The sequence below is a fragment of the Coregonus lavaretus genome, assembly GCF_964263955.1.
Source record: "Coregonus lavaretus genome assembly, chromosome: 2".
NCBI lineage: Eukaryota > Metazoa > Chordata > Actinopteri > Salmoniformes > Salmonidae > Coregonus > Coregonus lavaretus.
The window spans coordinates 4700886-4716575 of record NC_139989.1 but is presented as its reverse complement, the minus strand read 5'-3'; the positions used below and the strand labels follow the sequence as shown (position 1 = coordinate 4716575).

The 15690-nt window shown below is 41.4% G+C and overlaps 2 protein-coding genes across 2 annotated transcripts in view; both read left to right on the top strand.

Moving 5' to 3' along the window:
- The window catches only part of cpa6 (carboxypeptidase A6), a gene marked incomplete at both ends in the record, with an annotated part of 49781 nt that extends 41822 nt beyond the window's left edge, over positions 1-7959 (top strand). Inside the window, 7 exons of the mRNA XM_084146206.1 lie at positions 572-673; positions 745-849; positions 3404-3514; positions 4477-4567; positions 7158-7360; positions 7462-7546; positions 7730-7959. Of these exons, the coding sequence (XP_084002332.1) occupies positions 572-673; positions 745-849; positions 3404-3514; positions 4477-4567; positions 7158-7360; positions 7462-7546; positions 7730-7959 (927 nt within the window). The remainder of the gene's footprint in view (positions 1-571; positions 674-744; positions 850-3403; positions 3515-4476; positions 4568-7157; positions 7361-7461; positions 7547-7729) is intronic.
- A 6978-nt stretch (positions 7960-14937) lies between these two features.
- The window catches only part of LOC311104257 (brefeldin A-inhibited guanine nucleotide-exchange protein 1-like), an 83541-nt gene continuing 82788 nt past the window's right edge, over positions 14938-15690 (top strand). Inside the window, exon 1 of the mRNA XM_084146033.1 lies at positions 14938-15225. Within this exon, the coding sequence (XP_084002159.1) occupies positions 15102-15225 (124 nt within the window). The 5' untranslated portion in view covers positions 14938-15101. The remainder of the gene's footprint in view (positions 15226-15690) is intronic.

Below are 15690 nucleotides of genomic sequence, written 5' to 3'. Positions count from 1 at the left end.
TTTTTCTTAAAAACTGCATTGTTGGTTAAGGGCATGTAAGTAAGCATTTCACTGAAATGTCTACACCTGTTGTATTTGGCGCATGTGGAAAATACAATTTGATTTGATTTGATACACACACACGCACGCATGCACACACACAGAAAACATCAATTTACATTCACCATCTGTACGATCTCTGTGTAGCAGGGCCATAATATACATACCATTCCAGAGAGGTGAAAATACTTACGTTTCCATCACCTCCGTCGTCCAGGACTGTTCGATTAAGCGTCTGTATAGTGTGTTAGAGTAAGGGAAAGCATGGGGGTTATTGAGTGTGAAGACACATGGAAGGAATTGAAGGGTTATATTACCACAATGGGGCCCTATGTGAAGCCAGATCAGCTCCAGGATAAGTGTGTTTGCGTGTGCGTGCGTGTGCGTGTGTGTGTGCGTGTGTGCGTGCACACAACTAAGATTAATTGCCGTTAAAGTATGATGTGTAGGTGTAGTGTTATAGGGCCGACATTCTAATGGCTGAATGACCATATCATTCAAATCTTTTAAAGTTGTGTGTTTCTCTCCCCAGATCCAGAGTTGGATGTTTGAGATCAACAGGACCCATCCTCACCTGGTGGACATGTTCTCTATAGGGAGGTCATATGAAGGCAGGCCCCTCTATGTGCTTCAGGTAGGAGACACACACACACACACACACACACACACAATGTTGGTTAACTGACTGGTGTCCTGTCCTGTTAGTTAGGAAAGAGAACGCGGACCTATAAGAAGGCAGTGTGGATAGACTGTGGGGTCCATGCAAGGGAGTGGATCGGACCAGCCTTCTGCCAGTGGTTTGTCAAAGAGGTAAGTTCCTTTGGCCTGCCTTGACAACTCCAGTCCTTTAGGGCAGCAGTATCAGCGCTGCTGTTTTTCTACCTTGCTTTCTAATAAGAGACTGATTTAGACCTGGGATGGCCAGGTGTGTGTGCACTCTCCAGCCCAACAACAACATGTATTGATTAGTAAAGTGCCAGGAGGAGAAATCAGCAGGACTGTGGTCCTAGAGGCCTGGAGTTGTGCACCTCTTACCTTCTTACTGTAAATCACAGTGTTAACCTTTAAACATGTGTTGCACTGCAGTCAAATAAGTCCACAAGTGACCTAAGCAACACTTTGGTTGTTGAAAGCCTCCAGTTGGTAAAGCATAAAGCTTGCAACGCCAGGATAGTGGGTTCGATTCCTGGGACCACCCATACGTTAAACTGTATGCATGGATGACTGTAAGTCACTTTGGATAAAAGCGTCTGCTAAATGGCATATATTATTATTATATTAATAATAGCTGGGGAAGCTGCAGCCTGCTGCTGTCTGTCTCTGGTGCTGTCTGTCTCTGGTGCTGTCTGTCTCTGGTGCTAAATCACTACTAACTGCATCGCTACAGTGCCAACCATCAGTCACACTCCCTTGTCAACATAGTGAACATCTGTCAATGTTGCTGCACTATGTTGCAGACAGTTCAGAGGGCTTGCCTGTTCAAGATTAGAACAATGTGAAACATTGTGTAACACTTGGCTCTCAAATGCAGACGTTTAGTCACATCGAAGTACACCAGCATGATTTTATCAATAGCCTCTGCAGTTCAGATAATTACTGGAGCTATCATAAGATCCTCTGGTGGAAAATTACGACACACACACACACACACACAGCTATGTCTTACTGTATTTGTGAGGACTTTTTGGGGACAAACAATTGATTCCCATTCAAAATCATATTTCCCCTAACCCCTAACCCTAAACCTAACCCTTGCCCTTGCCCTAACCTTAACCCTAACTTTAAACCTAACTCCCGAACCTAACCCTAAACCTAAACCCTTACTCCTAACCCTAAACCTAACCCCCTAACTCTGATCTAACCTCAACCCAAATTCTAACCTTAAACCTAACCCCTAAGCCTAAAATAGCCTTTTTACATTGAGGACGGCAAAATGTCCTCACTTCTCTGATTTTTAGTTGGTTTACTATTCTTGTGAGGACTTTTGGCACTGACAAGTATAGTAAAACGTGCCCACGTCCACACATCGCTTTTCTATTTTTTAAAGATTTTTGTTTTTTGCAGCCGCTCTTATCCAGAGCAATTAGAGTTAAGTGCCTTGCTCAAGGGCACCTCGACAGATTTTTCACCTAGTGGCTCTGGGATTAGAACCAGCAACCTTTTTGGTTACTGGCACAATGCTCTTTAACCACTAAGCTACCTGCCGGTACTCAAAGCACTTTACATAATAGGGGAACATTCACCTTATCCACCACCAATGTTTACACCCACCTCGGTGATGCACAGCACCATTTTTCTGCCAGAACGCTCACGCACATCAGCTGGAGAGGTAAGGAGTGATATATGCCAATTAGGGGGATGATTGGGTGGCCATTTTGGTAATTTAGACATGACACCAGGGTTAACACCCCTGCTCTTACGATAAGTGCCATGGGATTTTTTATGACCACAAAGAGTCAGAACACCCGTTCCAAAAGAAGGCACCTTACGCAGGGCAACGTCCTCTTCACTGCCCTGGGTTCTCCTTACACCAGAGAGAAGAGTGCCCCCTACTGCCCTCCAACACCATCTGTCTCACATCCAGGGACCAACCTGCTTAGCTTCAGAGGCAAGCCAGCAGTTGGATGCAAGGTGATATGCTACTGGCACATACACACATCTCTCTACTTTTGCTCTGGACCCTCTCTCAGTTTGAATCCTTACCAACCATTTTGACAGAGAGCAGGGAGACTGATGCGTCACACACATTAAGTCACCGCAAATCAACCCAAACCACCCTGAAATGTCAGAGCTTTACTATAACATTGTTAGACCATATAATGTCATGTCTAGCAGCAGGGTTATGCAACTCCAGATGAGTGTGTACTAGGACAGTATTGAGAGACTTCAAGAGTTTGTACAAGAACAGACTCTTATAATGGAGCAGATCATTGTGCTGTGTAGGTCAATAGTAGTAATGTCTCATTTTGGCCAGTGGGGGCAGAGCTCCGTCTCTCTACAAAGTCAGATTAACCTGTGCCTGAGCCTGATTACTGAGCAGGTATTGCCACACCAACAATCTGCTTTCTCCAATCCTCCACTGGAACCTGCCTGAGGAAGAGGCTCTAACACACTCCTGATGATAGGGGTTTTCTAGTAGCCCTCTATAGCAGTGGTACTGCTCAGTCACAGGTGTGTAATATCACTGATGGATCCTCTGCCACCCTCAGATTTACAGACTGCTTAGTAGTATTAATCATGATTTATTATTCACCAACTGGAAAGTATTCTAACTGGTGAAATACAACAGTTGCAAGAGGAGATATAGCCTATGGTTCATTGTGATCTTACCTGTCATGTTCATATAAGCCTGTTATTGTTGTAGGCTCTGCATTCCTACCAGAATGACTCTGTCATGAGACGACTGATGAACCAGCTCAACTTCTACATCATGCCTGTCTTCAACGTGGACGGATACATCTTCAGCTGGACTACGGTAGCTACAACTCTCTCTCGCGCTCTCTCGCTCGCTCTCACTCTCTCTCTCTCTCTCTCTCTCTCTCTCTCTCTCTCTCTCTCTCTCTCTCTCTCTCTCTCTCTCTCTCTCTCTCTCTCTCTCTCTCTCTCTCTCTCTCTCTCTCTCTCTCTCTCTCTCTCTCACCTAGCTAACATTTGACACAACATACAGTACACCAGTCAAAAGTTTGGACACACCTACTCATTCAAGGGTTTTTCTTTATTTTTACTATTTTCTACATTGTAGAATAATAGTGAAGACATCAAAACTATGAAATAACACATATGGAATCATGTAGTAACCAAAAAAGTGTTATTTTAGATTTTTAGATTCTTCAATGTAGCCACCCTTTCAAAGTTCTTGAAATGTTCTGGATTGACTGACCTTCATGTCTTAAAGTAATGATGGACTGTCGTTTCTCTTTGCTTATTTGAGCTGTTCTTGCCATAATATGGACTTGGTCTTTTACCAAATAGGGTTATTTTCTGTATACCAACCCTACCTTGTCACAACACAACTGATTGGCTCAAATGCATTAAGAAGGAAAGAAAATCCACAAATTAAATTTTAACAAGGCACACCTGTTAATTGAAATGCATTCCAGGTGACTACCTCATGAAGCTGGTTGAGAGAATGCCAAGAGTGTGCAAAGCTGTCATCAAGGCAAAGGGTTGCTACTTTGAAGAATCTAAATTGTAAAATATATTTTGATTTATTTAACACTTTTGTGGTTACTACATGATTACAAATGTGGTATTTCATAGTTTTGATGTCTTCACTATTATTCTACAATGTAGAAAATAGTAAAAAATAAAGAAAACCTTGGAATGAGTAGGTGTGTCCAAACCTTTGACTGGTACTGTATGTATTTAAGGGGACATGTTATTAGTATATTCATAGCTACTTTGTGTCAATGACAGTGTTAATTATTTTCCCCCCAGGATCGTTTCTGGAGGAAAACCCGGTCCAAAAACGCCAAGTATCACTGCAGAGGTGTTGACGCCAACAGGAACTGGAAAGTAAAGTGGTGTGGTGAGTTTTTTATATATCCTTTATGGAGTGTGTGTGTGTGTGTGTGTGTGTGTGTGTGTGTGTGTGTGTGTGTGTGTGTGTGTGTGTGTGTGTGTATGTGTGTGTGTGTGTGTGTCTCCTCCCTTTTCTCTGCTCTCCTTCCCCTGCTGTTGGGAGATGTGTCTCCTGGTGCTCTGCCTGCTTAATTAGTGTAAGCTGTGGATTAAATGTTTGTGTGGTGACGACACCCCCATTTGATATGATTTTGGTGGTGCTGAGAGGGGTGTAGGTTCTTCTGGGGGATGTCTGCTATTCATCACTCAGGGAGGGAGGCTGGTTTTATGCATGATAATTGGAAACTTAAATGAGAAAGGATAGATAATTACAGCAAAGAAAGAGCTGGAGAGAGAGGGAGAGAGAGGGAGAGATAGAAAGAGTGATACTGATTATCTCCAAGGTCTGTATGATACACTGCCCACTGGACAAAAACTGGTTGCATCAACATTGTTTCCACGTCATAAAAAAAAATATATACAAATCTGATAACGTTGAAACAACGTGGAAAACTGATTGGATTTGCAAAAAGTCATCAAAAAGTCCCCAACGCAAGGGAATTTTGTATTTTTTTTCACTCAACTTTTAACCTAAATCCAAATTCACGTTAGCTGACATCTCACCCAATTGTAAATCAATAATTGAAGTTGAAGTGACATCTGTGCCCAGTGGGTGGTTGGTGTTTAAGATATTCTCACATGTGTGAGAATCTAATGCAGCAGATATGGCTATAGGCCTGAGTTTTTCCTGACCACGAGACATAACCAGGAAAACTCTGGGCCCTTAAGTCAAACGTGCTACATTAGATTATCCAGCTACTGTAAAAGCAGGCTAGAATACATTACAAGATCCACTGCCTTGTCCTTTACCTTGTGCTACTTTCACATTTTTCTGGGTAACAAACCCTTCTTTGCTCTGTGTATAACTCATTGCCAGGAATATGTAGATGTGTACTGGCTGGGGACCTGTGGGAACAAGTTGTTAAAACACACGCTGTGTAAAACACGACCTTGGTCTACACAGAGTATTCATTATGGGGCCCAAGACCAAGTAAAACTACAAGATAATGATAGGCCTCAGCTTGGTGTTGAGATTTATCATTATACTGTAGCAGAGAATGGGAGGGGAATGACAAATCATCCAAACTATGGTATGTATTGCTGATTTAACCCTCAGAGCCATCTGTATTTTGAATAAGGCTGTGAGTTGTGAAAGCTGACCAGAAAAGAACTCTGGCTCCTGGCTAGAGCCTGAAAAGAGGCCCTAATTATGAGGTAATAGGCACATGTTAATACTTACTGAAGCCGCTATGTGTTTTCTGGGGACCAATCATAGACTCTCAAGGTTGGATGATACCAGGGGTAATTTACCGTCTAATTTGAATCAGTTAATTAATTTAGGATATTGTTTATTTACACTCTTTGTATTATACATAGACATGGCTCATTCCCTGTTGGATTTGCATATGCAAATATGAGTTTTGAGGTGCAGTTGCTGCTTTTTGCTCATGGGCAAGTCTCTTAGATCGTGCTCTTTCTTGTCTGTCTGCAGGTTATGCCAAATTGTGCTTCTCACATTTATTTTGGGATTACTCATTTACATAATCCAAGGGCGTGCGTACTGTAGTTGGAGGGTTTAGTATAGTTCTGCTTAGAATACATGAATATGCTAAACTAATCAGAGAGAGAGAGAGAGAGAGAGAGAGAGAGAGAGAGAGAGAGAGAGAGAGAGAGAGAGAGAGAGAGAGAGAGAGAGAGAGAGAGAGAGAGAGAGAGAGAGAGAGAGAGAGAGAGAGAGAGAGAGAGAGAGAGAGAGAGAGAGAGAGAGAGAGAGAGAGAGAGAGAGAGATCCATCCACATTGAAAACAGGCATCATTGACACAAAGTAGCAATGACTATACTAATAACATGAGAGAGGGAGAGGTGAAAGAAGCCCTTTTTTTCCCCCAAGAGAAATGTCTAAAACATTTGTTGGCAGGCTATTTTGAATTGAGAACAACATTTCAACAGGCTGTATGGAATACAAATATGTCCCAGGTCTGTTTTACACTTCCCATTTACCATTAACAATTTTGTAATCTAGCAGATTTACCCAGAGCAACTTACTGTACTCTACCCACATGTACATATTACCTCAATTACCTCAACTAACCAGTGCCCCCGCACATTGACTCTGTATCGGTACCCCCTTTATATAGCCTCCTTACTGTTATTTTATTTTACTGCTGCTCTTTAATTATTTGCTATTTTTATTTTTTACTTATCTATTTTTTACTTAACACTTGTTGGTTAAGGGCTTGTAAGTAAGCATTTCACTGTAAGGTCTACACCTGTTGTATTCGGCGCCTGTGGCAAATACAATGTTATTTTATTTTATCAAATGTATTAAAAAAGGTCACTGGACCATACACTAACACCATAGTAATACCCTGTTAGAAAGTATTGGATATAGTTCCAGTATAAACTAGTGTAACCTCTCTGTATGTATGTACACCACTTAATACTGTATGATCATAGTAAGTAACAGTACCTGCCCTGTCGTTGTGTCTCCCTGCCAGAGGAGGGTGCATCCTCCCACCCCTGTGATGACACGTACTGCGGACCCTTCCCTGAGTCCGAGCCGGAAGTCAAGGCAGTGGCCAAGTTCCTGCGGAAGCACAAGAAGCGTGTCAAGGCCTACATCTCCATCCACGCCTACGCCCAAATGTTGCTCTACCCCTACTCCTATAAATACGCCACCATCCCTAACTTCAACTGTGTGGTGAGAGTCAGATCTGTGACAACAATCAATGTTGTTGCAACTCATATTGGAATTGAATAAATGATTGTAATGTAATGTAATGAATGCCTTCCCTCCTCCAGGAGTCAGCTGCACACAATGCAGTGACTGCCCTGTACTCTGCATATGGAGTGAGGTACAGATATGGACCTGCCTCTACCACGCTGTGTGAGTTATACACACTCTCTCCTTCCTGACGTTACCTTACTTCAGCAACACACTGGAAAACATTCAGAAAACATCTAGCACATCATATTTAACTTAAAAGATAAGAATTCCTCCCGCACACGTTTGCCTGTGGAAAACCCCCTCAATGAATCCAAACCGTTTTATTTGTTCTGACTCCAACAGATGTCAGCTCAGGCAGCTCCATGGACTGGGCCTATAGGAACGGGATCCCTTATGCTTTTGCCTTTGAACTGCGGGACACAGGCTACTTTGGTTTCCTGTTACCTGAAGCTCTGATCAACCCCACCTGCACTGAGACCATGAGAGCGGTGAAGACCATCTCATCAGGCCTACTAAAGAAGTGTGAGACAGGGATGTATCAGCTGGACAGGGAGATATATCCATATCTCTGAGATATACAGACATTTACAGTATATCTGCATCTGCTAGCAAATAACTACGGGTGGTGGGTTATTGTGCCAAAAAGGAAAATGCAACATGTATCATGCAAGCCTTGATTTTTACCCAAGAGTGGTCACACTCCATTTTATGTCTGTATGTTAGAGGATATAGTGGTACTTGAAAATGCCCTCAAACTGGTTTCAAATGTTACATTATTTAGATGCCAGATTACATAAAACCTTCAGCTTGTACTATCAACAACTTGACTGTTTACAGTGTACGGTGGACAGAAGCACTGAATTCTATTTTCAAGAGACTGATATTGCATTTCACAGCGACTTTTTCTTGAACTTGCAGTTTTTACCCATTAAAGCTTCACTATCTGGAGCACCATCAACTAGCTCAGTGGTGTAGTGATGCCTGGAGAATTGGGTATATTCTATCTTTTGCCAAAGATGTCCAAAACGGCCCGCCCAGTGAATTCTATGAGAAACAGTGACATACACTCTGAATGACCTAAAATGATAAATCCCATATTGGTCTTTCACAGTCAGGCCAAGCCAAGCTGTACTGTGCAAGTAGGCTAATAGTAGGTCTACTATTGAAACAGATACATGAGGCTGGCCAACTGACTCAGAAATTCACAGGTTTATTCATTCTTAACGTCCGTTTTTTAATAGAAAAACAACAAAATGGAATGTTGTATGTCCATAACAATGTTTAAACCACATCAGGAGACCACTTTTGAGATCTGGGAAAAATCCAAGAAATTTAGACTTTTGAGTGTAGTTACCCTTTAATTTGCAGGCACCTAGCACTGTCGTTTGGTTAGCTGTGTTTCTGTAGGACATGAGATTGAGTTTGCAAAACAAATGGCCACTAGATTGATGCAAATAATCATGATATCATTCTGCCAGGGAGGCATAGGCTACTTTGTAGCTAGTTAACATTTAATTTAGAAGGTTTTTGGGAAAGCCTTTCCATCTACCAGAAGACGGTTAGGCCTATCATTTAATTTTTCCTGTTCCTTAATTGTTTGAAACCAAGATGTTTTACCTCATATTATGAGGCATGCTTCAAAGTAGCTTATAGACAGAATCCCACCATAGAAATGTGGAGGCAATTATTTTATAAAGACTTCCTCATATGTGTTCTTCTGTTCTATTGGTTTTCTTTAAACTTTCTTTCATTGTCTAACAGCCAAAGGCATTATCCTAGACATATTAGCAACCCATGATAATTGTTGCATCTTTATATCTCCCCTCTTTCAAAATTTCTAAAGGATATTTCCATCTCTGTCCTTGAAACCGCTTGCATGTGCGGGGCACATTTTAGAACAGTGTTTTCCCGCAATTGCATTCTGGAACAATTGTGCGTAGGCCTACTGCCGTGTGCACATTGCTGCGCCGAAAATGTGAAGAAATAATAGTTTTTCAACATTTTAAAGTAAACATTCTGATCTGTTCCATCAGCCTTATTGGTTGATATGCATATACCCCTACTACACTACTTTGATATGCATATACCCCTACTACACTACTTTGATATGCATATACCCCTACTACACTACTTTGATATGCATATACCCCTACTACACTACTTTGATATGCATATACCCCTACTACACTACTTTGATATGCATATACCCCCACTACACTACTTTGATATGCATATACCCCTACTACACTACTTTGATATGCATATACCCCTACTACACTACTTTGATATGCATATACCCCTACTACACTACTTTGATATGCATATACCCCTACTACACTACTTTGATATGCATATACCCCTACTACACTACTTTGATATGCATATACCCCTACTACACTACTTTGATATGCATATACCCCTACTACACTACTTTGATATGCATATACCCCTACTACACTACTTTGATATGCATATACCCCTACTACACTACATTGATATGCATATACCCCTACTACACTACTTTGATATGCATATACCCCTACTACACTACTTTGATATGCATATACCCCTACTACACTACTTTGATATGCATATACCCCTACTACACTACTTTGATATGCATATACCCCTACTACACTACTTTGATATGCATATACCCCTACTACACTACTTTGATATGCATATACCCCTACTACACTACTTTGATATGCATATACCCCTACTACACTACTTTGATATGCATATACCCCTACTACACTACTTTGATATGCATATACCCCTACTACACTACTTTGATATGCATATACCCCTACTACACTACTTTGATATGCATATACCCCTACTACACTACTTTGATATGCATATACCCCTACTACACTACTTTGATATGCATATACCCCTACTACACTACTTTGATATGCATATACCCCTACTACACTACTTTGATATGCATATACCCCTACTACACTACTTTGATATGCATATACCCCTACTACACTACTTTGATATGCATTGTGGGGATTAAGAAGTGAGAATACGCAATGCCCACTGAAAAATATGTGGGTATAAGGCATATACCTACGTATTTCATCCTCTACATCACAGAGCTAACTGCTCTAGATGTCTTCTAAAGATATTTTACATTAATTGTGGTAGAACATAAGGTCATTAAAATGAGTTTATGTGGTACAAACAACAAGGATGCCTATAGTATCATTAAAGGGATAATTTGCCCAAATTACAGAATTACATATTGGTTTCCTTACCCTGTAAGCAGTCTATGGACAAGGTATGACAGCAATCTATGCTTTAGTTTTGTTTAGCTGGCCACTGTTTTAAAATGCTACCTTTTATCCAATGCAAATTCAATGCAAGTCAACAGTACCTGTATTATAATTTTTGCACTTCATGTCCAAATCCTCCTAAAGTATCTAAAAATGTATTGTGTAACTCAATGAAGTTACTTATAGATAATTTAGACATTAACGTGAAAATGCTAATATAGGTACCATTGACTTGCTTTGGATTTCATAGACTGCTTACAGGGTAAGTAAACCAATATGTAATTTTGTCTTTTGGTTGAACTATCCCTTTAACAAAGTGCCTTGAAATGGATTTTACACCCTTTTTATCATTTTGTAAGGGATACGTTTATTTTATTTTTTATCAAGGGGAAATGTTTACTTTTGTTAGAAAGTGTACAGAACATTTACTGAAATGTAATAAACGTTATTTCTTTTTTATGAGGTTGTCACATGTGGATGTTTTCGTTGCCATTACTATCATTACAAACATTCCAATAGCATACTTTTACAGTAACAGCCCACTGGACACAGAGGTCAGTTCAACGTCTATTTTTTATTTACATTTGGTTGAGTTGTCAACTAACGTGAATTCAATGTGAAATCAACAACAAAAATCACCATGTCATTGGATTTAGGTTAAAAGTTGGGTGAAAAAAAGACAACATTTCCTTACGTTGATGACTTGTTGCAAATCCAATGCGTTTTCCACGTTGATTCAACATCATCACATAAACTTTTAGGGTTGAAATTATGTGGAAACAACGGTGATTCAACCAGTTTTTGCCCAGTGGGGTGTATTATCATTTGTGGGAGGGTGTGTAACAAACGCAGTGAAGCTGTCTGCTATTGCTATTTCCTAGCTCTGTTATTAATAATTCATTCTAACAAGACACAGCGTGTCGTGTTTCTGGGCTCTGCGACAACACACTCATACGGTATATCACCCTGTTTAGTCCAATCATCATGTATTTATGCAAACAGTTATCATGATTGCTGCCCACTCTCCCAATTGACAGAGATCAATGTAGATTTACATTTTAGTCATTTAGCAGACGCTCTTATCCAGAGTGCATAATATATTTGTTTTTCATACTGGTCCCCCATGGGAAACGAACCCACAACCCTGGCGTTGCAAACGCCATGCTCTACCAACTGAGCTACACGGGACATGAGATCAATTACTGTTCCAATTTGATGTGCATGACAATGATGACTTGGCACCAGATGGATCAGAGTTAGGTTCTCTCTCATTTCTCACCCCGCCACCCTAAAGCTCCCTTGATCACAACACTAAATAACTAATGAAGAAAGATCCTTGTGCTGTCTGTCTCTTACTGTATAAAGGCATCAATCAATCCTGTGTGGGTGTGAGAGGCTGCGTGTGAGAGACTGCGTGTGTGAGACTGCGTGTGAGAGACTGTGTGAAAGACTGCGTGTGAGAGACTGCGTGTGTGAGACTGCGTGTGTGAGACTGCGTGTGAGAGACTGCGTGTGAGAGACTGCGTGTGAGAGACTGTGTGAAAGACTGCGTGTGAGAGACTGCGTGTGTGAGACTGCGTGTGAGAGACTGCGTGTGAGAGGCTGCGTGTGAGAGACTGCGTGTGAGAGACTGCGTGTGTGAGACTGCGTGTGAGAGACTGCGTGTGAGAGACTGCGTGTGAGAGACTGCGCGTGCGAGACTGCGTGTGTGAGACTGCGTGTGAGAGACTGCGTGTGAGAGACTGCGTGTGTGAGACTGCGTGTGAGAGACTGCGTGTGAGAGGCTGCGTGTGTGAGACTGCGTGTGAGAGACTGCGTGTGAGAGACTGCATGTGAGAGACTGCGTGTGAGAGACTGCGTGTGCGAGACTGCGTGTGAGAGACTGCGTGTGAGAGACTGCGTGTGAGAGACTGCGTGTGAGAGACTGTGTGAAAGACTGCGTGTGAGAGACTGCGTGTGTGAGACTGCATGTGAGAGACTGCGTGTGCGAGACTGCGTGTGAGAGACTGCGTGTGTGAGACTGCGTGTGCGAGACTGCGTGTGTGAGACTGCGTGTGAGAGACTGCGTGTGAGAGACTGCGTGTGAGAGACTGTGTGAAAGACTGCGTGTGTGAGACTGTGTGTGAGAGACTGCGTGTGCGAGACTGCGTGTGAGAGACTGCGTGTGAGAGACTGCGTGTGAGAGACTGCGTGTGTGAGACTGCGTGTGAGAGACTGCGTGTGAGAGACTGCGTGTGAGAGACTGCGTGTGAGAGACTGCGTGTGAGAGACTGTGTGAAAGACTGCGTGTGAGAGACTGCGTGTGTGAGACTGCGTGTGAGAGACTGCATGTGAGAGACTGCATGTGTGAGGCTGCGTGTGTGAGTGAGACAGCTTGTGTGAGAGACTGCGTGTGAGAGACTGGTAAGAATGTAGCATGATTCTTCCTCCCCCTCCCACCTGGGTGTAAAGTACTATTAATTGTTCTGGAAAATAAACCAAGACACAGGGATAGACATTCATCTTCAAAATTGGCAGGTGATGGTCCTGTATTGAGAAAAATGCTTTGCTACCACCAAGTGCTTTACATATCATGTTGTTTGAACTAAGACACAAAATGGTATGGTACGAGAGACTTTCAATAGTGGCACTTTAGTGGCTTTTAGCCTCAAGTGGTGATCAAGTACTCTCTTTCATAGATCCACTTCCTTTGCTGACACTGCAGTTTGGGTTACATTTCGTTTTTCTACAAGTAAACAACATTATGGCTCACTTTCAAGAGTGCAGTATCACCCTACCTTTGGTGAAACACGGCTTGATTGCAGGTATCAGACAAAGGAGGTGTAGTATTTTGTTCAATATCACATCCATTATGCTAGTTGTACTCAGTATAATGAGTTAGAAACACAGAAGAGTTTGTTAGATTCAACATAAAAAATAAATAACTTATTATTAAATAACAAAAATGTAGTTTTTTTGTTGATCCTGACTCTAATAATTTAAAGCCTTATATATGGTTGCAGGAATTCCGATGTGGGCCTCGTGGTGCAGATGATTCTTCGGTATGGTTCACCTAATGCTGGACTGTGATGTCAGATAGGGCTCCTCTCTGAGTGGTCAATCCAGGTATGTGTCCCCTCTGGTTGAGAGGACCCAGGGTTCCACAGAGTGCCCTTTAGGTTCCCCAGCATGCCTTAGTAAAGGAGCCACAACACATGACCATGGCCATGGGTGTATATAACCTTATCATGTGAACATGGCCTTATGGTTAAATGTTACAAAATGGATACTCACAGATCCTTGTCAAACTCTGCTGTTGACATTATGTTTCATAGCCCCATAATATGTATTATGTAAATATATGTAAATGATATTATTAAATGCATGAAATATTACCAGAAATAAAACCAATCGATAGTCACAGATAAAACTCTTAAGTGCATGAAAAAAATAAAGATGATCTAAATAGCATGGCTCTTGAATCCACGGGCCTTGGCATATACGAGCCCAAAGATAAACATTGTGTAATCATCACTGAATTATGTAGATAATAACAAAACATGCTTTTAAAGAACGACAACAGAGACAAACAAAACATACTACAACCAAGGATAATCATTCAAGGACACACTAATGTCAATACAATAAAGCACACCGTCATTCTGTTCTATGCAATCATAATAACAGTCTTATAAATAATGATTGACATTATGACAATATGACTATTCTTCTTACGTCACTGAACACTTTTTGTATAGATGAATAGTACATCCTACAGTGCCTTTTCAAATCAAATCAAATGTTATTGGTCACATACACATATTTAGCAGATGTTATTGCGGGTGTAGCGAAATTCTTGTGTCCTAGCTTCAACAGTGCAGTAGTATCTAAGAATTCACAACAATACACACAAATCTAAAAGTAAAAGAATGGAATTAAGAAATATATAAATATTAGGACGAGCAATGTCGGAGTGGCATTGACTAAAATACAGTAGAATATAATTAGTATATACATATGAAATGAGTAAAGCAGTATGTAAACATTATTAAAGTGACTAGTGTTCCATCATTAAAGTGACCAGTTTTGTGCATCATCTCATTATTTTACAGGTGCAATAGTTTGAAAAAGCAGGAGGGGGTTTGCTTTGCTCCCACAATATATTTTAAATGAATGTAATATCATGATCAGGTAGACGATTTCTATAGCACACGCACACACCCTGCTGCCTCACTGCGGCCGTTTTTAACGTGCGTGACGTCGCTTCCTTCCAACATGGCGCAGCTAGGCAGGTTGCTAATGGCAATCTGAGGGATTTACCCCACCTTCTGTCTTTATTTATGTCTGTATGTTAGGGCCACTGCCGCTGTCCTTTCGAATAGAACACATCGGTCTGGAACGGCAGCTGCCTTTGGGACAGGTACTACTCCTCGCCCCAATTCCGGTGCGCCATGTATGAGGGCAAAAAGACGAAAAACATGTTTTTAACCAGAGCTTTGGAGAAGATCCTGGCCGACAAAGAGGTTAAAAAGGCTCATCATTCGCAATTGCGAAAAGCCTGTGAGGTGGCACTACGTAAGTTTTATTTCTGACATTATCACAGTCTTAGGTTGTAATTGATTTACTCACGTCATGCATCTCTGGTCATGCATCTCTGGTTAATATTGCATACTATGTTTTCGTCTGCAACATTGTCGCCAGCCCCAAAGGTTCGCCAAAGTATACGACTCCTTGGGGCTGCATTGTCGCAACAAAATCCTTCTAGAATCTATTGGCAACATTGTAGCTACAGTTGATATGGGTTTTCGCACTATATTTTCGGTTTTATTCTGGCAAAGGACGGGATATAGTTGTTGAATATACAACTATCGAGGTGGCATTATAGGCTCTCGGATAATCATCGCTTAGTTACTCTGTGTGGATACGGAAATGGTGCAAATGACAGGGGTGGGTGCCTCGTTTGACAGTTGCAAACTGCTTCACTAGTTTATTACGCATGCAATTTACAATACCGCGCTTTGGAAATAATCAGACAGCTAT